The 24,171-nt window shown below is 43.5% G+C and overlaps 1 protein-coding gene across 1 annotated transcript in view; it reads right to left on the bottom strand.

Annotated features, from left to right (window-relative positions):
• The window catches only part of CHSY1 (chondroitin sulfate synthase 1), a 72,730-nt gene extending 55,282 nt beyond the window's left edge, over positions 1 to 17,448 (bottom strand). The window contains exons 1-2 of the mRNA XM_082617888.1: positions 17,106 to 17,448; positions 3,092 to 3,587 (exon numbers count right to left, since the gene is read on the bottom strand). Of these exons, the coding sequence (XP_082474014.1) occupies positions 3,092 to 3,587; positions 17,106 to 17,428 (819 nt within the window). The 5' untranslated portion in view covers positions 17,429 to 17,448. The remainder of the gene's footprint in view (positions 1 to 3,091; positions 3,588 to 17,105) is intronic.
• Positions 17,449 to 24,171: the final 6,723 nt, after the last annotated feature.

Below are 24,171 nucleotides of genomic sequence, written 5' to 3'. Positions count from 1 at the left end.
ACAATCAAATGCAAGACCCCAGGCTGGAGCCTGTAATGGAGAAGGAAGAGCTGTTACCAGGACTTTACTGAGTCTACAGACAACATTATGTTAAATTTACTTAAGCTGTACTGTAGTGGTATAAGAGGATTTCTCTATTTGTACTCAAAATACATTGACATTATTTAAAGTAAAGGGCCACAAAGAAAGCTACCCATAAATGGTGGTTGGGTAAGTCTATGTCTCTGTACTAGAAGAGGGTGGAGGGGCAGTCAAGCAAATGATAGCACAAATAGAGTAAAACGATAACAGGTTACTCTGGGTATAGGTATTTGGATGTTCCTTGTACTTTTTCTTTTCTGTAATGTTCCTGTGAAATTAAAATGATTTCCAAATAAAGTTTTTAAAGTCATGTATTAATAATTAGCCACCAATAATAGTCAAAACAGGGACTTCCCTGGTGGTCCAGTGGTTAAGACTGTGCTTCAAATGCAGGGGGTGTAGGTTTAATCCTTGGTCAAGGAACTAGAATTCCACATGATGTGTGGTGCGGCCAAAAAAAAAAAAAAAAAAAGAAAGAAAATAGTCAAAACAAGCTTAGAAATGAATCTGGATTTTGATTATGACAGTTGTTCCTGAGGAGCCACTTTAATTATGTAAGTGTAATCCCAAGACATTATCTGGGACTTGCAAAAAAAAAAAAATTACACCTTCTGGCTAGGTTTATAACAGAGCTAAATAAGTACCTTCCAAGACCCAAAGCTTAACATAATTGTCTTTAACGTAAGATTCCACCTCAATAATTTCTCATAATGTGAGCCTTAATGGAGAAACTAGATTTACAGAAAGTTTAATAAAAGTTCCTCATCCACATGAGGGTATTAATCTTGCCTGAGTGGTGAACACAATGATAAATCCTAATGAAGACTTAGGTTAGAACCTCTTAAGCCTTTTTTGTTAGAACAAAAAAGGAAACGGAAGAGAAATCAAAGGTCTAATAAAATGGTAAATGTCCCAACAGAATTCTTAAAAATGATAAGGATGAACTCCATGTGAAAGGCAAAACTATATTTATAGAAAAATGTATAGAAAGTTCCTGTGACCCAAGGAAGGGAAGAATTTCTTAAGACATGAAAAGCACAAACCACACAGGAAAAGAATGATAAATTAGACTACACTTAAACTCACAATTTGCATATAATAAAAATACCACATTTGCAAGCCACACTCTGGGAAAAGATATTCTCCCACAAAAGGAGAGTCATCTGGTACAAGCCCTGTGGAGACCAAGCCAGCAGTATCTAGAAAAAACTGTGTCATCAGGCATTTAGAGAAATGCAAAGCAGTAGCCACAGCATCTGAAGCTGACTCAGGAGATCCTGGGCAAGGACAGGGAGTGACCCAGGGAAGGAGCTTCCTCCCCCACCAGATCCTTTTAGCTAATAAGGTCATTTACCAGATGCGTCAAGTCTAACCGGCAGTTCCAAGTGTACAGTCAGGACGATTCCCAGCACCCTCACTTCAGGCCTTAGAAAACTTTGGCGATTACATCATAATAAAGGGAAATAGCCCCAAAACTGTCTCCCAACCCCTACACCCCCAGGACAATACTTTCTCACTCTATCTTGGCGCCAATGTTAGGTCAGAGTTCTTGATAAACTCAAGGTACTGACTTTGTTGGTGTCTATCTATCGACGTGTAAGATCTAACAGCATGACAACACTAAGATTTTTAAAAATTCTCTCTCAAAGGTAGGCCTATCCTCTGCAGTTCTAGCAGGAAGGCTAGCTTCTCAGAGATCAGGGGCAGCATAAAGCACTCCAAAATACACAAGGCATTACACATTTTAAAAATAATGAAACTTGTTAAGGTTATAACTACTTAATTAAGGATGGGGAAAATGCAGGAATACTGCCAGCTGTATCATGCTTAAAACTGCATGAAATCTCCAAATGGCTTTCCTAGCAGCAAAAATCCATGAACACAGAATCCCCCCTAGATCCAGTGAGCAATGGCCCATGCATGGGGAGGCGGGGGAGGTACACAAAGAGATTAGAGTGTTCATTCACTCAGATCACATTTGGGATTTAAAATGTTTCTTTTATAACTGGAAACTATATGAAGACTACTTCCTGTATACTCGAAAATGTCCACTTCCCTAAAAGTTCAAACTAAAGAAATAGTGTGATTAGGAGACATTTAAAAAGAAGTCTAGGAGAAAGACAAGTACAGGCCAGCATACCATTTCTTCACACAAGCACTTTAGAAAATTAACTCAGAAGACAAGCTAACACTTTACATCTGAAAATGCATTTCTTTTTCTTGGGCAAAGGTCTAGCAATTCCCTTTGCTCCTCACAACTATCAGTAGTGTATCAATCTAAACACAACACAACCTAAATCATTTTTTCCATTCTGACTAATATCACATCCTGCAACTGTAGGCAAGAGGTGCACATCTGCCAATAAAAACACGGAAAAGTCAAAAGCTAACTCATATTCTCCAGAACTATTAAAGAGAAAACATCCCCAAGTAGGTTTCCTTCAAAAAATTGCACCGATGTATCAATATAAGTTGGAAACTGCCTATTCTGAAAGGAACAACTATATTGCAAACTTACAGATCATAACAACTGTAAAAAAGTCAAGGTTTAATATAAATGCAAAGCCAAATACTATTGACTGTTTTACATCATTACTCATTTTATGAATTCAAACATTTAAGTTTCTAAACTGTGTCGGTCAACGTGGCCAGATGAGAGAGGTCAGACCTTTGGGAGAAAAGGGGCACTCTTATAATCCCATCTGCAAAATCAGAAGTCAGATTAGATAAATTTTCTGGAAAATCATGAAAGTACCACTGTGACCTGTACTAATCCTTTTCTTTGGGTCCCAAATGCCATTATTAACTAAGATTTTAGGACAAAAGTACATAAGGTATGTTCTAAAAACCAAGAGAAAAAGTAATGAGAGAATTCAAAACAAAAGAACTAAGGTAAAAATGTATAACTTAATATGAATTTTTAAGCCTTAAAGAGGACATTACCACTAATAGTTTCCTATGACTGGTCCAGACCTAGTAACAAAATCAACAGATTTTCTTCTGTTCTTACCTCATAAGACCAGACGCACTGCACCCCTGCAAACCTCCGGACACACCTTCCCACCTCAACATCCTCGTGGGTTGTGTACATTTCCCGGAGGCACTTGCCGATGTGTGGTACCATTCTCCGGAGAACTTCCCGGCTCATGATCACACCAGGGCCCCCCATGCAGAAGTTCTCACCAGGTTCCAGAGCAAGTTTCCCCATTTCTTCCGTGGTGCCCAGTCCTGTCTGCCCAAGAAAGAGGGGTTCACTACTATTCAAACTCCTCAGAAAATTCTCCAGACGGTCTCCTTTGATGTAAACATCATCGTCTGCTCTCATAAACCATTCATACTTGTCCAAGTAGTGGTCATGCATGTACTTGAGCATCATAAAAGACTTCTTCTGGGGTGGGTAGGAGTCGTCCACTCCCCGTAGTGGCACTATTGGAATTGGGATCGATGTGTCTGAACCCTCACTAGAGAAGAATTCGACTTTCCCAGGAATTGTCTTGGACCATGTTCTGGAATTAAAACAAACATCAGTGAGGCAACAGTTTATTCCAGGCTTCCCATTTCCATAAATTCCCGTATCTTGATTCATGTTGAATCACTTTGAATGCACATTCAGAAGGATGATAAAAAGCTTCCCCTTAACGGAAGCCCACACCACCGGTATTGCAAAGTCCTAACTCATTTTCAAAAGAATCCCAATGAAAAAGAATGATGAAGTATTAAAACATTTGCCGGATAACTATGTTTTAGCTATGGCTGAAAACCAAATTGCCAAGGCACCAAGTCTAGATATTCAGGTTAATTCTCTGATACTACCAACTCCCTACCTACAAACTCCTCTGCTCTCTAAAACAAAAAATTAAAAAAAAACTGTTCATTCAACACATTTTCTTGGAACGCTCATCAAGTGCCAAGTATGCGTTAGGCCACGGGGATGCAGCGGTGAGCAAAACACAGACCCTGCAGCTGATGTGGAGTCGACATGAGGCCAGACATACATTTATCCAAGAAAGGTGAGCAAACGAAGGACACCAACCAGACATGGAGCGGGAAATGCTTCCCTGAGGTGGGTGAACATCAAGGATGAGAAGCAGACCCAGAGTGTGTGTGTGTGTGGGGGGGGCTGTCTTGATGGGGGAAAACTGCAAGGCCTAGCAGCCCTCCAGAGATGGGGGCCTTTATGCTTTAAAGCAGCAGGAAGCCACTGCAGGAGCAAGTCTATCGGCACCATTTTTCCAACAGCATTTGCTCACTTCATGTCTCTGTCGCAATTTTAACTCTCACAATATTTCAAACTTTTCATCACTACTATGTTTGTTATGGTGATCTTTGATGTTACTACTGCAAAAAGAGGCTGATGGTAGGCTCTGTAGGCTCAGATAATGCTTAGCATTTTTAGAAATAAAGTTTTGGTTTTTTTTTTTTTTTTTTTTGGTGGCTCGCTTCTCCCTGTTCTCTGGATACCAACCGAGCCGGAGTCCCCCCAACCCCCCAACCCGCCAGGATCAGGCGACCACGAGGGTCCCAGCTTCTCTCCGGGAGGGGGAGCCACGTTCTCCATACCCAGCGGGGAGCGCCTCGTTGCCTTCCCATTGGCCCAGCCGATCCTACCGCTTTCCGCCATTGGTTGCCGGTTCCTTGATCCCCATTGGCCAATGCTCATTGTGACCTCACGGACCCATGTGGGAGCGCCACAGGCAGATTGGCTGGTGCACCCAGCCAACCACCACGGAGAAAGGAATTTCCAGAGTAGCTGGGGCGGTGAGGCTGATTTAAGGTGGTCTGAGCAATCCCAGGTCCCAGGGCTGCTTCTCAGCTTTTTCCTGGTTTCAGGACTTAATGAAGCTCAGGTTCTTGACGTCTCATCGCAGAAAGAGTTCAGTGAGAGACAAAGTGATAGGTAAGAAGTGGATTTATTTAGAGAGAAACACACTCCACAGACAAGAGTGTGGGTCATCTCAGAAGGCGAGAAAGGCCTAGAAATAAAGTTTAACATATGTACATTGCTTTTTAAACATAATGCTATTGCACCTTAACAGACCACAGTCTGTTAAGCATAAACATAATTTTAATATACACTGGGAAGCCCCAAAAAAATTATGACTCGCTTTATTGGGATATTTGCTTTATTGCAGCAGTCTGGAACTTCCACAGTATCTCCAAGGTATGCCTGCATAGCCAATCATAATCACATGATGAGAGCAACTGTAAAATGCATCCTCACTTCAGAGATGTTAAAATGTGAAAAAAAAAAAGTGCATCTTAGAATGGATGTAATACAGTAGTTGTAATGTTTTTCCCTTAATGCCTATGGATTTAAAATGGACCTACAGGTCTTATGCCATTTACAGAACCCTTAACAAAGAAGTCGGCATAAATGAAACCTGATGGGACTATAGATGCTATACTAGGCACTGTACTTCATTTTTACAAAGGATTTGCTCCTGAAAAAAAGCATGTAAACATAGTAGGAACGAGGCAATTAATTTAAAGAGAAATCAACCCCTCCTGCAAAGAGAAAAGTCCATTTTCAAATGGGAATGAACACCAACCTACATAAAATATAACTTAAATGCACTCTTCTGACATAGCACCATCATCAGGAGGGAGACCATTTCCCAGTCTGGGGAAGTCAGTGATAACGAAGTTACACCAAGAAGATCCCCCATCCAAGTCAAGAAGCCCCTTATTTCTCCCTTCATGTAGAAATGATTTTTGTTTGGCAGAACAATTCTTCAAAAACATGAATAATTTCAGTCCTTGGCATATAATGGAGTTCAATAAATACTGCTCACTAGACTAGTGTGAAATAAGGGACTTAAAGATGCCGTGCATATGTATGAGCGTGCGCATGCAAAAGGGCAAGAAACCAGTTGTCTCTTATCTTTGAGAAATTTCCAGGTGAGGCACACTAACATTCCTACATGCGGAAAGAAAGCAACTTAATCAAAATACAGCCAGAATATAATTATTAAGAGGTAAAATCCACAGACATGCTGGAGTTGAAATATACTACCGTTCATGGTACTTCTGAAATAATTTTAAACAAAATAGTTTGTAGTATCTTACAACTGATTTTAAAAGGGTAGTGAATAAAATCAACTTAGCTTTAGCTTCTACCCAACTGCTTCTGTGATTAATAATACAGACCACATTCAAAGTAGTACTAAAGTAAGTCAACTCCAGAGCCATTAAAATCCTAAAGCATCATGGGGTTATTTGGAATACGGGGTCGGTAAGACAATGCTTACATTCAGAGGAAAAACCTGCTCTTGAGACACAATACAGCGTGTGATGGTTAAGAGCATGGACTCTGGAATCAGGCTATTGGGGTGAAAATCCTGGCTTCACTTTGGGCAAGTTACTCTGTGACTCACTTTCCTCATCTGTAAACTGGGGATAATAATAGTACCGGCCTTATAGGGTTGTGGTGAGGGTTAAATGGATTATGACATCTAAAAGTGCTTAGAAGTTAGCCTGGCATGAGGTAAGCATTATATAAGTGTGACTTATTAGGGAAGACAAGAGTTTGCAAATAAAATAAGGTACTGAAAGAAAAATGAGGGAGACAGCAAAGTGTGGGCTGAACTTGGAATAGTCAGTCTCAAGATTACACACCAGAGTGAAGGCATTGTGAAAAATGCTGCTTCTCTTATTTCTGGCTAAAAACCTGACACTCAAGCTATATAACAGAGTTCTAGCATACTATCAATCTCAAGACAATGTCAGGGTAGAAGTCTAAAACGACTTTAAACTTTAAAAGTGTTCTCACTTAAAACACCAGAATCTTTCATATTAGACTGAGGAGCAAAATTCATTTTGCCTGGCTCTGCTTCCCACGTGCCACCCCAGGGAGAATGTAGCAATGGAAGCACTAGCAGTACAACCATCAGTGATGTGATTAATACGTGAACTATAACCTGAAATGGTGTAATTTGTCCAGGAAGCGCAAGCAGTTAACTTTAAGAACAGACAATCTAACCTCAAACCATCTTTAAAAGCCTCTCTGCAGTTTTAAGGTAACTCCACTGATTATTATCTTTTCCTTTCCAGGTAACCCAAGGAAAAACCTCATGTTGCCTTTTTCTGTTCTTAAATGACTGGTGATTTGAGGGGAATCTCGTAATATGGAGCTTTTGCAAATCCTTCAGTCTTGACAAATTATGATCTTTTTACTTAGGGTACCTTTAGCTTAAATAGCTCCATAAAGAGTTCTGGGACATAAATTATGATTCACCACCCTGGGGAAGCCAGGGGGAGGGCATCAATAATTTCAAAGAAATGAAGGAACTGGTACTGAAGAAGCAAACTGGCCCCCCTTCTGAGACAGAAACAGGTCAGCTTCCTTAATTTCCATAAGCAAATGTCAACTTTACCATCAACACTGGTTTGTAACCAGGAGCAAAGAGCTCTCACTTAATTGAAACCACAGAACATTTGCAAGGGCCCCTGCCGGAAAGCTCACTTTTCAATGGACTGATAACCAACTCTTGCTAAAGCACAGATAAAACAACTGAAATCTGAGAGTGCCAAGCTAATAACCTTCCTTTCCTCCAGGCTTCTAAACACTGACCCTATATCAAGTTAAATCACAGTTAAGTCATGCAGCTGGACATTAGCTTCGCTGAGGAATGCCTTTGCTGAGTTAGGATTTAATAAGTCTCCATTTCTATTCATGTCATTTAAAGAAAAACTACATAAAATACATTTCTGTACGAAACCACATCTACAGCACGACTCTTGTCCTGGGTACACATTCATAATATACAGGTAAATTTTAAAAGCAGACAATAAAATACTTGTGATATGGATTCATAAGGGAACAAAAGCACACATACAAAATAAAATAAAGTACAACTCTACACCAAAGTGTTTACTATGGTTATTTTTGGATAGAGGATCAGAAGGGATTTACTTTTCTTCATGTTTTCTACAACAAGTAGAGTTAGGGAAAAATTTTTTTTTTTAATCCAGGAGAAAGCTTTAAACTAAAAAGCATCCAAAGAAATAAAAATATTTAACAGATAATTTTACTTGTGTAGTAAAAATATTTTTTTACTCTAATCAATAGAAAAAACTAAAAGAAAAATGGAGTAAGATTGAGTACTTTCTTTCACATTTTCTAAACTTTAATAGTTACAATAAGTTTTATAAACAAGAAGGGGAGATGTTCTGTGAGTCCCCCCAAATCACGATTACATATGTGGTCTGATGGTTACAGTGGTAAGTTTGAAAAGACTCGTGTGATCAAATCACCTCAGAATCTGGAGTCAAGGAAGGAAGGGAGAATATAGTTTTCCCCTGCAGAACTGATAGATAACAGAAATTAAATGTATACATTTATATTCTTCCCTATTACAGAAAAGATTTAAGACAACTTAACCAAAATGCACACAGGATGAAAAGAATAAGCAAGAAAATTAAGCGAAAGAAAAACAAAAGTAGGAAAGTTGGAGCAAGGCATGAAGGTGGTGCCTGTAGCAGGGAGGGCAAAATCAGGGTAGGGGCTGCCCACCTACCTCTACACCCACGGCCAGGCAGAGCCAGTGAGCTGGGGGGCAGGGGGGAAAACCTATCTGTTGTCACGTGGCCTCTATGTCTGTTCATACAGGGCCAAATTCAGTTATAAGCCTTCCAGCAGACAACCAAGTGAAGTCACAAGACTGTGTCTCACTGTTCGGGGTTAGGTGACATAATGATTCCAGATACTAAGACCTCAGGGAAGTTTCTCCCCTGCATCTATGGTAGAGCAAATGTACTGAGTACCCTTACAGGAGCCACCATGTGATGCAGCAGCAATCTTAGCTCATCCTCCCAAAAAAGTACATGGAGGACAGTTCTATCCTGCCAGTCAGAGCAGCTACGGGCCTGGGAGAACTGAGGTCTTCCCAGACAGTCTACCCAGTGAGGACTCAAGGCCTTTCCTGGAACTGAAGGAATGCCCCCGGCAGGATATATAAGCCTTATTCAGCCCATTAGTTCCAGGAGCACTGCAGTCAGGGTACTTAGCTGCAGATTCCCCCTTCCGTGTACGTGGTTTCCGGATATGTGGCTTCCTCTTTTAAAATTTTTAACCGTCTCACTGGATATGACCTTATGATATGAGCAATCTCAAACTCTTTTTAGAAGTAGGTGGGGAAATATATAACGGGGATCATAAATGTTGGGAAATTTTTTAAAGGAAAAATCAAATTAGACTCCTTACCATTAATCCTGAAAACTAGACTTAAGGTAAAAGCAAGCATTGAAGAGCCTTCCTGCCCCCATCCCCCAGTAAAGATGTTGGAGGGTGGATTACAGCTTCCCACCTCAACAACAGCCTGGGCACTAGCCCAGGAGGCAGTTCCAAGGTATTAACAGCTAAGAGCAACCTGCCCTTTGAGCCTAGGTTCACAGCAAACAATAGAAATACTCATCAACAAAGTGACCACAAATACGCTCTCTTTGAAACACAAGAATTAAAATTTGGAGTGTTAACGGCAGAAGGCAAATTCTGATCTTGTGGTCCATTTCCAAAGCTGCAAGTCTTAGAGAGCTACTTTGCATACATTTATAGTTTATATTTTGCTGCTGTACACTTAAAAGCGTAAATACACAACGAATTCTTAATCATGTATAAACAAAATTAGCTTTCAAATATAATTCTAAGAAAAAAAAAATCAGTGTTGTTTAATGTAAACAATAAAACCACCCTGAACCACAGCCAACTCCTGTGCAAGCCAGTCTTCTTCCCCTGTTGAGGTGTTCCCTGGCATCAAGGCCACTTCCCAATCAACAACACCCAAAAGGAGTCATGGCGTGCAGGGCAGTGGGTTGAGGGCATAAGACTCTCAACCTTATGACAACTCCACGAGGTGTGAGAGGCACCGATACCCACATTTTACAGATGAGAAGACTGAGGCTCAGAGCCAGGTAAGTAATTTGCCCGAGATCAAAAAGCTAACAGATATGGAAACCAGGACCCAAGTGGGGTCTGACTCCAACACCTCCACTGGCCACCCTACTGGCTTGTTCATCCCCACACCTGTCTGCCCACATTTGTTCTGCAATCCCACCTCTACTGCTAAGGCTGAGAAAACAGTCGTCAGAGATAATGAGGGAAGGTTTACACCCACTTCAACCACCTCCTCCCACTCTGTCTGCCTGGCTGAGACCTGCCTGTCAAGGACACCTTCAGAGTCTCGGCTGGTATCGAAGGCCAGAAGACTTCATTCAAACGTTACTTTCTGAAACCCTCATTCCGTGTTTGGGTCCCTCTGCCACTCTAAATCCTGCCCAATTATTTTCTGGTATTAGGTTGGAAACACACAGAACAAAGTTTAACAGAAAATCAGCACCTAGGTTCAATTTACAAGACAATCATTTTAATGGCATTAGTATCTACATTTTCAATAATTCTTGGGTTTTGCAAGCCCAGAGTTCACATCAAATCAGAGCAGTCTACACCTTATTTTTAATCATTCACAGAAAAATGTACTCAACTACAGAAAAAATATAGCAGCCCTGAACACTTCAGGAAATGACACTGAATTAAGGTGAGATGAACAGTTTCACTACTTTTACACTGTAACTTAGTTTCTTGTTCCTCCAATTCTATCCAGAACCAGAAGCCAAAAAGACACTGACAATAATAGATGAAGGCTGACTGAATACTTATATTAATATACAAAAATCCTCACATTAAAAACGCTGTCACCTGATTCTCCCAAGTATCACCTGGAAGGATGAAGTTACAGTAACTGAGGAAATACAGTTACAATAACCAAATACATGTGTTAACCCTACATTTTGGGGCAGGAGTAACTGTCATTTACTGAAACAAGAATGATCCTGACTTGAAACCCTAGGGAACCCAGGGCCAACATGCCATCTGTGCTCAGCAGTCTTGCAGGTACTTACAATTTAACACACTCAAAACTTCACTCACATTTCCTCCCAAGAGCTGTCACCTCCTTTTTCTTTTTTAACTGTAGTTATGTAGCTTTACTACAAAGTGTTCATTGTAGAAAAACTCAAAAATACAAGAAAGTGCCAATATGAAAAATCATTCAGCATCGTGATATGTATACTCTTTTACATTTTCTTTTCTATGTCACACAAACACAAACATTTATTTCGTTTGATTTTTAAAATGGTCTCATACTGGGCATACAATTTTAAAACCTACTCTCATTTAGATATATTATGAACCTCTCTTCCTTCCAATAAACACATTTCAGCCACATCTTTTTTTTTTCTCTTTTTTTTTTTTTTTTAATATTGGAGTATAGTTGCTTTACAGTGTTGTGATCACATCATTTTTTAAGGTTAGAAAAGTAGATCACAGCATGGACAAATTAGTGAAATCAATTATGGTCCATAGCTCCTAATACAGGACACCAAAGATATTTGCAATTTCCACTTCATAACATACATCCTTGAACACATCTTTAAATTCCTTGGGAAAAATTTCTAATGGAATTACTAGCTCTCAGATCCTTCTAATGGAATTACTAGCTCTCAGATCCCAGCCCTTTCTCATCATCCCTTCACTACTTCCTGCTAGTCCACGTTTCCAGGAAACTGTTGTCATCTCTGCTTCAAAAACTCCTGCTCATCTTTCAAGACTATGCAAGGGAGGAGGGGTAAGAATGTGAGTGAGACAGACCCACCTCGATCCCCTTCATAAGTCAATGCAGGCCTCTTTCTTCTGTACCCACAGAGTAATTAGTCCAGGCACCCTGTGAGCCCTATCACTCAATAGTATTGTTTGTTTCCTTCCCTAGATGATGAGCTCTGCAGGAATGGAATTATTAACCTATTTTCAAAAACTGCAGCTTAATTAATGGATGGGGAAAAGTGAAATGCAATAAAAACACAATCATGTATACTCTTCTATTGACAACTACAACTATCCTTGGAATATTCTGTTTGAGAGCATCAAGATCTGGAACCATGACATATAATACTAAAGTCATTTTCAGAACCACAATTTTCACCAGTTTTCTTATACAGGTAATTTACAACATGAAATGGGTTGTGCCCCAAAAGTTCACTTACAGGTTGATTATTTGGATTATAGAAGCCTTTCAGTAATTTTTTTGCCAAACTGAATTCTATCTGAGAAAGCAAGCCTTGTTCTAAACTGTTTCAAGATAAACATGGTTTACTGAGTTCAAGAAAGAAGGAACTCTGAGATCTGCTCGTTAACGTTGGTAAAAGGAACAGCCTGCCTTCATTTAAAGCATTAGGAAGAGGCCATTAACTGATAAAACATTTTGCAATAAGATTCCTATATCTAAGGCTAGTGTTTCTCAAACTTTCTTCCCACAATTCCCTATAGACTGATGCTAATCTTTAATAGTGCCCTTTATCACTCCTGGGGCAAAGAAGGGGAACCATCACCTCTTTCTTCTGAGAAAGAACGAAACAGTTCCCCGTCTTCAGAGCAAGGGAAGCAAGAATCAAGATAAATAAAAGGTGTTGGATTAACTTAGTGTTCTGGGCACAAAAATGGACTAAAGAGCTAAATATGAATGCTTTTTCTTTTTTATCAAACCATTAATTAAAAAAAAAAAATCTAGCACCAAAACTCTCCCAGCAAGAACAGGTTAAGTATAGCCAAGAAATGTTTGAAACAGAAGAGTAACAAAGGAGAACCTGTGTACTGGATATTAAAATATTATTCAACCTCCAATAACTTCAACAGGTAGTACTGGCACAAGAAAAGACAGAAAGATCAATGAAACAAAAGAGCAGGTCCAAAAACATACCCAGGAATTTTGAGTATGATGAAGATGGCATTTCAAATTGGTAGGGAAATGGGAGCTTATTCAACAGATGGTGCTGAAACAATGTATCATTTGGGGTAAAAATGAGGTTGAGGTGATTTGTACCCCTTCTAGAATCAGAAACATGTTACTTGAAAAAAAAAAAAAAACAAACCTCTCCAGGGCAACAAACTTCCTGAGCTTATGGGGAGAACAACCGTAAAACCAGAAAGGAAAAGACTGAACTACATGGACATCTAACTTCTGTATATCAAATGATGTAACTAAGAAAAAAGAAAAAATATGGAAAAAATACAAATTGCAGCTAATAACAAAAGACACAAGGAACCCAGCCAGGGATTCTGATGAACTGTCATTAACCAGCATAATAACTTTGGAGGAATCACTGTACCACTTTAAAGAGAAATTACCTAGAACACAAATACTCTGTGGATGAGTTAAAAAAAAAAATCTTATATGTTGATTTGTAGACCACCCCCCTACCCAGAACCCTAAGGGAATTTTAGTTTAAGACAATCTCAGAGCTCCCACACTGTAATCACTTCAGATATAAATCTTTTCTCAATTCTTTTTAAATTCATTACATTTATAAAGCTAAGGATACATCCACCTGTTCCTGTGCAAAACCAGATCTCTGCTGACTTACCTCCTTCCCCCTAAATCTATTCCTCCTCTAGTTTTTCCCATCTCAATAAATGACACCACCACCCACCCTTTCTTTCAAGGCAAAATCCTAGAAGTCATCCTTGATTCCTCTCTGCCTCACCCCTCACAAGCATTCTGTCAACACATCTTCAACTCTGGCTCCAGCATATATCCTGGAACCATCCTCTTCTCTCCATCCCCATTAATACCACTCTAGTCCCAACCATGCTCATCTCCACCTGGACCATCTCCTAACATCTCCTTACTCCCCTACAATCTATTCTCCACACAATAGCAAGGATTAACTTTTCAGAATATAATGCAAGCCCTCCCTTTCCCATCTAAACCCTCCAAAGCGTTTCTAATTCACTTAGAGTAAAATTCCATAAGACCAGACACTATCGGCCTCATCCTCTTTCTTTTATTGACCTTCAAGTTTCTTTCCAAACTGGTTCCTGCCTTGTAATTTACCAACTCTTCCCTCTGCCTAGCACGCTAATCAATGACATTCCCACAAAGGCTCCTCATTATCAGATCTTGGCCCAAACACCACACTCTTGGAGGCCCTCCCCAACAACCTAACAGAGAGAGACACCACCCCACCCTGTCCCTACCCTGCTCTACTTTCTTCACAGCACCCATCACTAGCTGAAACCCTCTTTTTGGTGTCTGTCCCTCCCACTAGAACAGAAGCTCCATGAGAACAAGCATCTTCACTCTTGTGTTCCCCAACACTCAAGAGTCCAGACCCAAGGGGCCATGCATGTATTTGCTGAACAAAGGGACAAACCCTAAGTGTATGGGAACATTCTGATGAACCAGGATCACTCCTGTCAACTTAACAGCGATGGTATCTGCTCAGTGCCTATGAGGGAGTTACCCTTGGCCTGTGTCTGATGGGCTACACTTTGAGTTTTGTTTTGCCTGCTTGTTAAAATCTGTCTCTTGCCTGCTTTCAGCTGTCACTGCACTGCTAACATCTCTTGGTGATCCCTCTCCCCCACTGTAAGCATATGGCAGGTCTGAAAAGTAAAAGTCAGTAATGATGGGGCTCTTCCATCATTAAAGTGCACCAACTTTAGTGCAGACAAGTGTATCTCCTTGAATTTTTTGAAGGCTTTAGCTCCTTTCTGGGTCTCAGACAGTTTCTAGTCCCTAGATCTGAATTCTGACATTTTCAATATCCTAGCATAAAAGTACATCATAGTACCATCTTACTAAAAACACTGCCATCCCCTTCAACCCACAAGCCAAACAATAATTTTATTTTAATAAACAAAAACAAAAAAACACTGAGGTTTTTTCTTAAGCTAAAGAATGAATCTGCCTTTCAGGGGAGATGTAAAACTCAGTGCCAAACTAGAGTTCTACCTTGTGCTAGAAGATGCAAGCCAACTTGTATACTGCATGAAATTTCCAATTTAAGAGCTGAATGTGGACTTTTTGGCCCAGGCTGCAAAGCACAGCGAAGCCATAATCATAAGTTACATCCTATAACCTCCATCCCAATTCTGGCCTTCCCCAAAAGTTCCTTAAGTCTAAAATCGTCTTGTGCCATCTCCTGCAGCCAGTCTAAACACAGGGTTGACAGGCTGAGAAGCAGAGGACCTTCACCAGCAAAGTAGGTCCACCCCCAGGCTCCAACTAATATGACTCCTTAAGATCAGAGAGATACAAGAAAAGGTATGCAGGAAAGCTGACAGAATTACTAAATAGTATGCACCATTTCCTGGTAAGGGTTTTATCAAAAAGGCAGGGTTGCCACAAAGAAGGGTCAGAGGGCAAATTGTGTTTCTACTTTTCCCTAACTGCCTTAAAAAAAATAAACAATGAGATAAAATCCTACATCCAAAAAAGATGAGGTAGGAGATTTGGAAAGGAGGCCAAGAGTAGAGCCTCAAGCATGGGCTTTGGGAAAAGATTATCTCCAAGTGTTAAATAGTAGGTCCAGTTTGCCATACATTTTCTGAGTATTGCTGGTGTACCAGGACCCCTACTAGTCTGTATATATTGATTTGGTATCTATGAAAATGTATTTGTTTGGCGGGCAGGGAACCACACAGTTTACCATTTGAACAAACTACTTTGGTAACTGTCCCAAAGTTGTGATTTCAAAGGACTTGTCACCAAACTGGAGTCATGCAGATTTACTTTCAAAATCATGCTGTAAACAGCTCATCCTCATTTTCTGATGCAGACATTTCTTTTTTCAAAAAGAACATGTACACCTGAAACACTGTAAAACAACTATACTTCAATGCAAAAAAAAAAAAAAAACAACAACAAAAAGCACAATTCGTATAAAATTCCAGATAATTCATGATAGATCTGGGAGAAAACCTTGATCTGCGGGTTCCCAAATCACGATCTTGGTCAAATTTATGCTACCTTTTCTAACCTTGTCAGGCACTCAGGACCCTTGCTGGCAGAACCTGGGCTCTGGACTTAAACAAGATCCCAATGGAAACACACAGGAATAAGGAATCAATGCACTGAAAGGGCAGACATTCTCTACTGCTCTTTCATCTTCCTTTTCAGTCCTTTACTCCCCCCGCTTAAAGGAAGGGAGATCCATATATGCTTTTCCCCTCACAACATCTAATGCCTGAAAATTTAGACCAGAACTTGAGTTAAAAGCTGAAGTTATAAAGATATTGGCTATAAATTAAGAACCAACAGCAACCAGCTTGGTCTTGCTCAGCAATGACTGCTCTAAGAGTCCATTCCCAGGTGACCTCCCGCGCATTGGTTTGCTCTGTGGCTGGATGAATCCCAAATCTTATCTGTAGAGTAAGCATTTCTGTAGTTCACACATATAAGGTTTCCATTAAATCCCTTTATTGAATCTAAATCCCTCTTCTACCTCAAATTCATTCCAGTACAAATCTGCCATTCCAAAATCATCTCTCTTTCTCGCTTCTAAAGATTACTTTGGCTAATCCCTTTGTTAATCCTGAACATGATTCCAGCCACTTTTCTAACTCATATGGCCAACCAGGGCCCAGATACCGGATAACACACACATCACTCAACTGGGCTAGTTAACACCAAATCTACCATGGGCCAGGAACTGCTTTTCCCAAAGGTTCTCTTTCCAATTATTCAACAGACTGGTGGGGTTGAGTATGCAGTGGGTACCCGCTTCCATTTACCGAAATGATTCCAACAGTGAAACCTACAAGTGGAAGGACTCTAACGAAATTAACTTACATCGGCTCTAGTTCTATAAAGCTAAAGGTGAAAATTTCAGAGACTCAAATAGTAATCCCCACTGCCATCACTATCACAAGTACTGTTCTAAGTTTTCCCAACAACCTTACGAAGGAAATGTTCATTCGGGCTCATTTAACAAAGGCGAGGACTCGGACAAGAAAAGATGAAGTCCCTTACAGAAAGTGAGGGTGAGGACCACACCCAGAGGGGCCACCTTGGTCCGTCTGACCCCAAAGTCCTTCCTTCTGAGCGTTGCGCTCACCATCCCGCCTCTGACCTCTGCTGCCAATGCCCAACATCGCCCGCGAGGCCCCCATCCCACGGGCCACGGGTGGACCCGCTGGGCAGTCCGCTGGGATGCTGGATGCAGGAGGCGGTGCCCGGAGACCAGGGTCTCACCTGTAGGCAGCCACCGCGCGGGTCTGCAGGTATTTCTGGGCGGTCATGACTCCCACGAAGAGAAAGTTGCTGTCGTGCGGGCCGCCATCCTGGGCCCTGCCGTGCGGCCAGAGCTGCTCCCCGCGCGCATCCCCGCGCGCCCCGCCGGCATGGGAAGCCGCGGCCGCCTGCCCAGGCCGGCAGCCCTCGGGACTGGCGCGGAGCCGTGGGCCCGCTCGCTTCAACTCGGAGGCGCGGGGCAGGACGAGCCGCGAAGCCAGCACGAAACCCAGCACGAGCCCGAGCAGCACGCTGAGCCAGGCGCGCCGGCCGCGCACTGCCATGCCCACGCCGCTCCGCCCGCCGGGCCGCCGCCGCCGCCGCCGCAGGCTCCGCGCGCCCTCAGCCCGCCGCCCCCGCCCGCGGAGGCCAGCCCGCCCTAGCGCCTCGAGGCCCGGCCCGGGCAGCGCCGAGGCCGCCGCGGGCCCGCCGTGCCCATCGCAGCCCTCGAGCCGCCCGCAGGCCCCGCGCCGGCGCTTTGTTCCGCACGCCCACCCCCACCGCTACGGCCTGTGCCTTTAAGAAGGGACCATGCCCGGCGCGCGCCGGCGGCGGCTCGGGCGCGAGGCGGCGGCGGCTCCTCACGCTCGCGCTCGGGGGCAAGTGGCCAGCGCGACGGCGACGGCAGTGGCAGCCGAGTCCGGGCCCCCGTCCCGCCCAGCCCGCGTCCCACAGCTGGCTCGGCTCCGCTGGCGCTGCGCCCGCCCCGGTCCTCTTCGTGGCCGGCGCCTCCGCAGCACATCCTCCGGCTTAGCTCGCCATTGCAACAGGAGTGCCTCACGTCACGCACGGCGCGTTATGAAGCGGCCCCGGCGGCGGCGGAGCCTGGCCCCTCTCGGGATCCGTCCGCGTCGCCCGATTGGCGCAAAAGTGAATGGGGGGCGGTTCACGTGGCCAAAGTTTGACCAAAAAAAAAAAAAAATCAACCCTTCGGGCGGGCGCGGAGCCCGCCCTGCCCCGCCCAGCCGCGCCCGCGCGGTCTGCGGCCAGGCCGCCTTGGCTGAGGGGGCGTGGGGCCGGGTTCGGCGCCGGCGGGGGCTTGGACCGAGGCGCCCGGCAGCCCGTTAGCCTCTCGGGGACCACACAGCCGCCGGCCAGCGCTCGGACTCCCAGCAGCGGCATCCAGCACCGGCCCGAGGTTATCCCCTTGGAGGGGCCGTGCCTGCCGGCCGTCCCGTTCTGCAAGATGCATCGGTAGCGTGAATCTGAGGAGGGAGTTTTAAGAAGGGACTTCTTGGTCCGCCAACTCTTCATGAACCACTCGTTCCTCCTGCATAGACTGTCTTCATATACCCCCCACTCCCCATGTCCAGCCCCTCAGCCAGACGGACCTCACCGGCTACCTTGCCTGCGTCTGCCCAATTCACACTGTATCTTTGTTCGCGCCGCTGTGTGGGTAGGAGCGAGCACGTATAGAATAAACAGTTCAGGAGCCGTCTGAGACGTGCACGCTTGGAGAATGAACCGTGAATTCAGTTACCTTGTTCCCTGCCACTAGTTTCTAAGCTAAAAAAAAGCTATACTTAATGTCCAAGCTCCTAACACTACCCGCATTTAATGGATGTTGAAGAAATGGTAGGTAATGTTAATGCTCTTGTATTTACGTAAAGTCTATGTGGACAGTCAGTATCTCTAATCTGAATCTTTGTCAATATTTTAACATAGTCCGTCCATAAAAGTGCCGTGGATTTCTAAAGACAGGTTTTGAGAACCGGATTCTCCATGATGGATTTTAAATTTTACACATATCCTCTTATTTTTTAAAATAAATTTATTTATTTTTGGCTGCATTGGGTCTTCTTTGCTGCCGAGCGGGCTTTCTCTAGTTGCGGCGAGTGGGGGCTACTCTTCGATTCGGTGTGTGGGCGCTACTCTTCTTTGTGGTGTGCGGGCTTCTCAGTGCGTTGGCTTCTCTTGTTGTGGAGCACGGGCTCTAGGCGCTTGGGCTTCAGTAGTGTGGCCCGCCGGCTCAGTAGTTGTGGCTCGCGGGCTGTAGAGCACAGGTTCAGGAGTTGTGGTGCGTGGGCTTAGTTGCTCCCTGGCATGTGGGATCTTCCCAGGGCTTGAGTCTGTGTCCCCTGCACTGGCAGGCGGATTCTTAACCACTGCACCACCAGGGAAGCTCCGCATTTTGTTTAAAAAACAAAAACAAACAAACAAAACGCAGCTAAGGTAACAAAAGCTGATGAAGTGCCCATACAACAAATGTTTGTGTAAATATTAGTGTTATTACTTTGTCGTCAGTGTATTGGGGTTTTTTAAAGAAACTCCCAGAGAGCAAAGTATTTTCCTGGGCCTGACAGCTTCCCTTCATCTAATCAAATGAACCCATGAATTAGGGACAGAAAATAAGCATGCTTGGGGTAAACTTTGGATCTTTCTTCATTGCTAAGATGACCAAAAGATTGAAATATTACACAATTTAAAGTGCCACCTTGTGAGAGAGATATCATCTCTGCAGTTGAATGGTGGTCACTCTTGTTTATTCTTTGGATATCAGCACTTTCTTTGGCACTTGTGATTTATGTCAGAAATAGTTCATTACCCACGTTCCCACAGGCTTCCTCCCTAGGAGGTGATCCACATCTAAAAATAAAATACACATTATTCAGTGAACACAGGATTCCAACAGTGGTCTTGAGAAAAATACAGTACACGTAACCATGAATTACAGACTTGAAAATCACCCAAAGGGGTTTCCAGTAAGACCATAAGCCACAAATGCCGAATAGTCACCAGATCCCCCAAATTCAGCAACAGCCCCATAATTCAAAGTGATTTCTATAAAGCACAAATCTAGCAAGATACAGATGTTCAGTTTCATGACATAATGATTTCAATATTTGCTAACCTGCTTTAAACTTCTCTATTTCCTCATCTAGACTAAAATCTAATAAAAAGTACACAAATGTGTGATGGCAATTAAATGTTTTGTCCTCCTCCATTTCCTGGCTCCTTGGGGTCCCTCAGTTCCTAGGTCGGCAGCCTCACCTGCATACCTGCAGACTCAGTGGGAGTGTGTCTTTCATAATGTAGAGAGCATACCCTATTTTCCATAATGACTGGACCTGAAGGTTTAGAGCACCTGGGTCAAGGAGACTGACACAGGTGAAGTCATCCCATGAAAAGTAGGGGATGCCAGGCTAAGGGAGGGCAGGAGGAGAAGAGAGAGGGCAGGGTCCTGTAGAAGTTAGCCAGGGGCTCCAGGAGCCTTCACATTGGGGCTGGGGCAGCTTCCCAAGTACAGTCTGGGGAGATGGAGGGAAAATTCCTGCACAGCTGGATGGTCTGGCTGAGGCAGTTCTCCTGGACAGGGATCCACAAGCGTCCCAGCAAGGGCCCCCTCAGAGGCCTGGATGAGGAGGCAGAACTCTCCTACATGGGGGGATTTCACAGCTGGAGGCAAATGCCCAGAACCAAGGACTTCAGTGACAGCCAGAGGCCCAAAGGGCCAGACAAGAAAGCCCAGCATGGAGGTCCATCCAGAGGCCGGCCCCACCTGCCCAGACACACCTAACACCAGCAAGGATCTGGGAAGATGGAGTGCATCTGAGACCCCTGCCCCCAGTGCACACACAAGCACCCTCCCCAGAACCCCCTCAAGGCCGAGGCAGGTCCTCACTCCCCATGTCTTCCTCTCCTTTATTTATTTGTAAAAGTGAGAAGTCTGGTTAATCAGATTCTATAGGCATTTCACCTGAGTAAACTGAGGAAAGAACTTTCCTCCATGGAGCCCTCTCTGTTAAGTTGAGGGAGTCATTGACCATCTTTCTCATTTAAAAAAGGAGTGGTGTTAACCATAATCAGATAGAGTTATTCAATGAGGAAGACTCCTAAAGTAACACCTTTCCCCCCTCCCCAGGGGGCCTGGGCTGGATCAGGGACTCCCACCAAGTGTGGGGTCTGGGCTTCCTTTTGCACTGAGGGAGTCCCCCCTGGACAAGCTGCAGACCCCTCAGGGTCTTAGTTTCCTTGTCTCTAAATGGGTCTTTCCACTAGATCAGCGGTCCACAACATTTTTGGCACCAGGGACCAGTTTCATGGAAGACAATTTTTCCACAGATGGCGGGGGGTGGGGGTGTTCAAACAGTAATGTGAGCGACGGGGAGCGATGGGGAGCAGCAGATGAAGCTTCACTCGACCGCCGCTCACCTCCTGCTGTGTGGCCTGGTTCCTAATAGGCTGCAGACAGGTACCGGTCTGTGGCCCGGGGGTTGGGGACCCCTGCCCTAGGTCATGCTAGAAGTTTCTCCTCAGTGATTCTAGACAGATGATGAGAAATTTGTCCAGAAATGCCACATCATCTAACTTCCTTTCTGTTTTCATGCATGAACCTACGTTACTGAACACTTTCTCGCAAATTGCAATTCTGTTCCCACACGCGTTACAGTTATTTTTCCTGTTCTTAATATATTGAACGCCTGTTACAGGTATAACATTTCATATAATTTGCAGCAATTTCTTGGAAACCCTTGGTAAATACCTCAATTGTTTGTTGGCAGCAAGCCTTGAACAACTGACAGAGTTCCCTGTAAGGGCTTCTTTAAAGACACAGCTCCTGGACTCCTGCCTTAAACAGGGGGCCCCGCAAAAAATGTTCATAATTTTTAAAAACCTTTAGAAATGGCTCTTTTAAGAAACAGTGAATGTGGAGGAGGGAGTTATAATCCATGCTTTCAGAGGGCTCTGTTCATCGCCTGCAAAGAAGAAAATCTATAATGACCATTTTACTAATATTACCACTTAACCTCTATTAACCCAATAAAATTTTGCTTTATTATTAATGCTGCTATTAAACTGACATTTAAGGTCCTCATTAGCTAATGAACTTTGCTCAATGTTTCCTTCTATTTGCAGCATTGCCAGCCAGATGCAGGAAAGGGCAAGTGATATGGCTTATGTTCTGGCTTCCAGACACTAGTAGATGTGACGCTGGTTGTGCTAGAATGTTCTTCATGCTTCCTTGGTCTGCTTATCAGCTCTGTCCATTCTTTCTGTCAGATACTGAGTCAGTATGAGTGTGTTTCTCACACAAGTGCATGTGTTTCTGTGTATGGGAGAGAGACAGAGAGAAGAAATTTAGCACCACTCTGTGTGCTGGCCGGATGGGATGTAATCTTACTAGCTAGAAAACGTTGGCTGCCGCCGGCACGGGCACTATTGGGAAACTGCCTGAATGTTCTCTGGGAGATAACCTCACTGCAGAGGCTGGGGACAGTTTGCTTCTAGTCTAACACTTAATCCTTGTGTAGCAGAGAAGTTTGCCTTTCCCATCCATTGCCAAGAAATGCCATTAATCCTTAAAACGGTGCCAGAGTTTCCACAGCTGGAGCATTTGCACAAAGACAAAGCTTCCATTTCTCAGGAGGGAAGGAGTGCCCCCCCCCCCCCCCCCCCGCCACCAGGCGCTGTTCAGCTGGTCCGCAGCATTGCCACCTGAGGGCTGCACACAGTGGTGGCCAGGCCTGGAGGCCTCGTGGAAATGCTCCAGATGTGCACCTCAAACTCTCTTTGTTTTACTCGCAGTCTAGTGAAGCATAAAATTGCATGGGGGGAAAATTCAAGCTGCAGAAGAAGGTTTAAGCTATAAACCGAGGCAGCAGAAATTCAGATCCATAAACACATAAAGTGCAATGCAAGGATCAGAAAACATTAACACCATAAAACCTGATAAATGGCCCCACTATATTAATCATTCACACACCTTGTTATTACACTGTCATGCCTGGGCTAGGGTCATAAACACTTCTATCACCCAGTGATGGGTGATAAGGATTGTTATCAGACAGGGTAGTAAGGCCTCTACAGGAGTTTAAAATAAACACAGTGGGATGAGACATTCTCCTGGGGAGTCTGGAGAAAGAGGCTCTGAAGCAGGCTGGGAGGAGAGCCAAGTCCTGAAACCTGTTTGGAGGGCAATTTCATCACAACTGCAACTTACAAATGCATTTACTTTTGACCCAGCAACCCCACTTCTGAGAATTTTTCCTCCAGTCATACCAGTACAGAATGACACTTGTGCTGGGTTATTCTCTGCCACATTGTTTGTGATAGTAAAAGATTAGACCTGTGTCCATTTAGAGGGGAGTGGAGAAGTAAACAACGCTGTATCCATCAGAGAATGAGACTCTGCAGATGTAAAAGAGGGCGAGGAGACCCTCTCCCTTCTGAGATGGAGAGAGTGCCACTAGGAGTAGGACAGAAAGCAGAGAGAATAAGAATTTTGCTAGGTTTTTTTTGTTGTTGTTGTTTTTAATAACAAAACACTAGAAGAATGCACAAGAAATAAAAGTGAAACCTGTGGGGTGGGGGTGGGAACTCTGACATGAGCCAGAGTTCCCAATGGACACTTCTGAATATCTATCTGATTTTTTATTATGTGACTATATTATCTATCTAACCTTCCAAAAAAGCTACCAATTTCCCACAAGTTGAAGCCCTAAAATGCTATTAGCAGAGCATTGACCGCTAAGACCATAGATTCTCCCTGACAGCTTATTTGGTGCAACTGCTCTTGTTTAATGGAAGTGGAAACTGGAGCCCATTAACCACATCGTGAGTGCTGCCACCAAGCCAATTAGCCAACATCCTGGCCCAGAATGTCTCGGACTGTAAGCAAGAATCCACCAAGTATTTTCTTTCAACTGGTTAAAATGAAAATTTCCAAGGTCTAATTGAACTTTTACTTTCCAGTTTCCTTAGCATATCATTATAAGTGTTCTTCAAACATGGAAATATTAAGAGCCTTCTCAAAGCATCAAAATAGACATGCCTATACTCCTTTCAGAATCTCTTTCTCCACTTGTTTTGTACTGGCTCCTCCTTGAACTTAATTTTTGTATCTTCCATAATCTTAGGGCCTCGTGCCATGTCTTTCCCCCCACCCCAAACATATTTTTTTAAAAATCAGTCTTTCAAAATTTTCTTAGGCTATTTATTATAGCACCAAACAAGAAAGCCAAGAGCAGCTCCAGAACTTTGTGACAATGGCGCCCTCTTGTGGTATGGAGTTATTTCTGTTACCTGA

The sequence above is a fragment of the Mesoplodon mirus genome (assembly GCF_964341445.2).
Source record: "Mesoplodon mirus genome assembly, chromosome: 4".
NCBI lineage: Eukaryota > Metazoa > Chordata > Mammalia > Artiodactyla > Ziphiidae > Mesoplodon > Mesoplodon mirus.
Note: the sequence above shows the minus strand (reverse complement) of the source record. Positions and strands in the feature narration are given on the sequence as shown.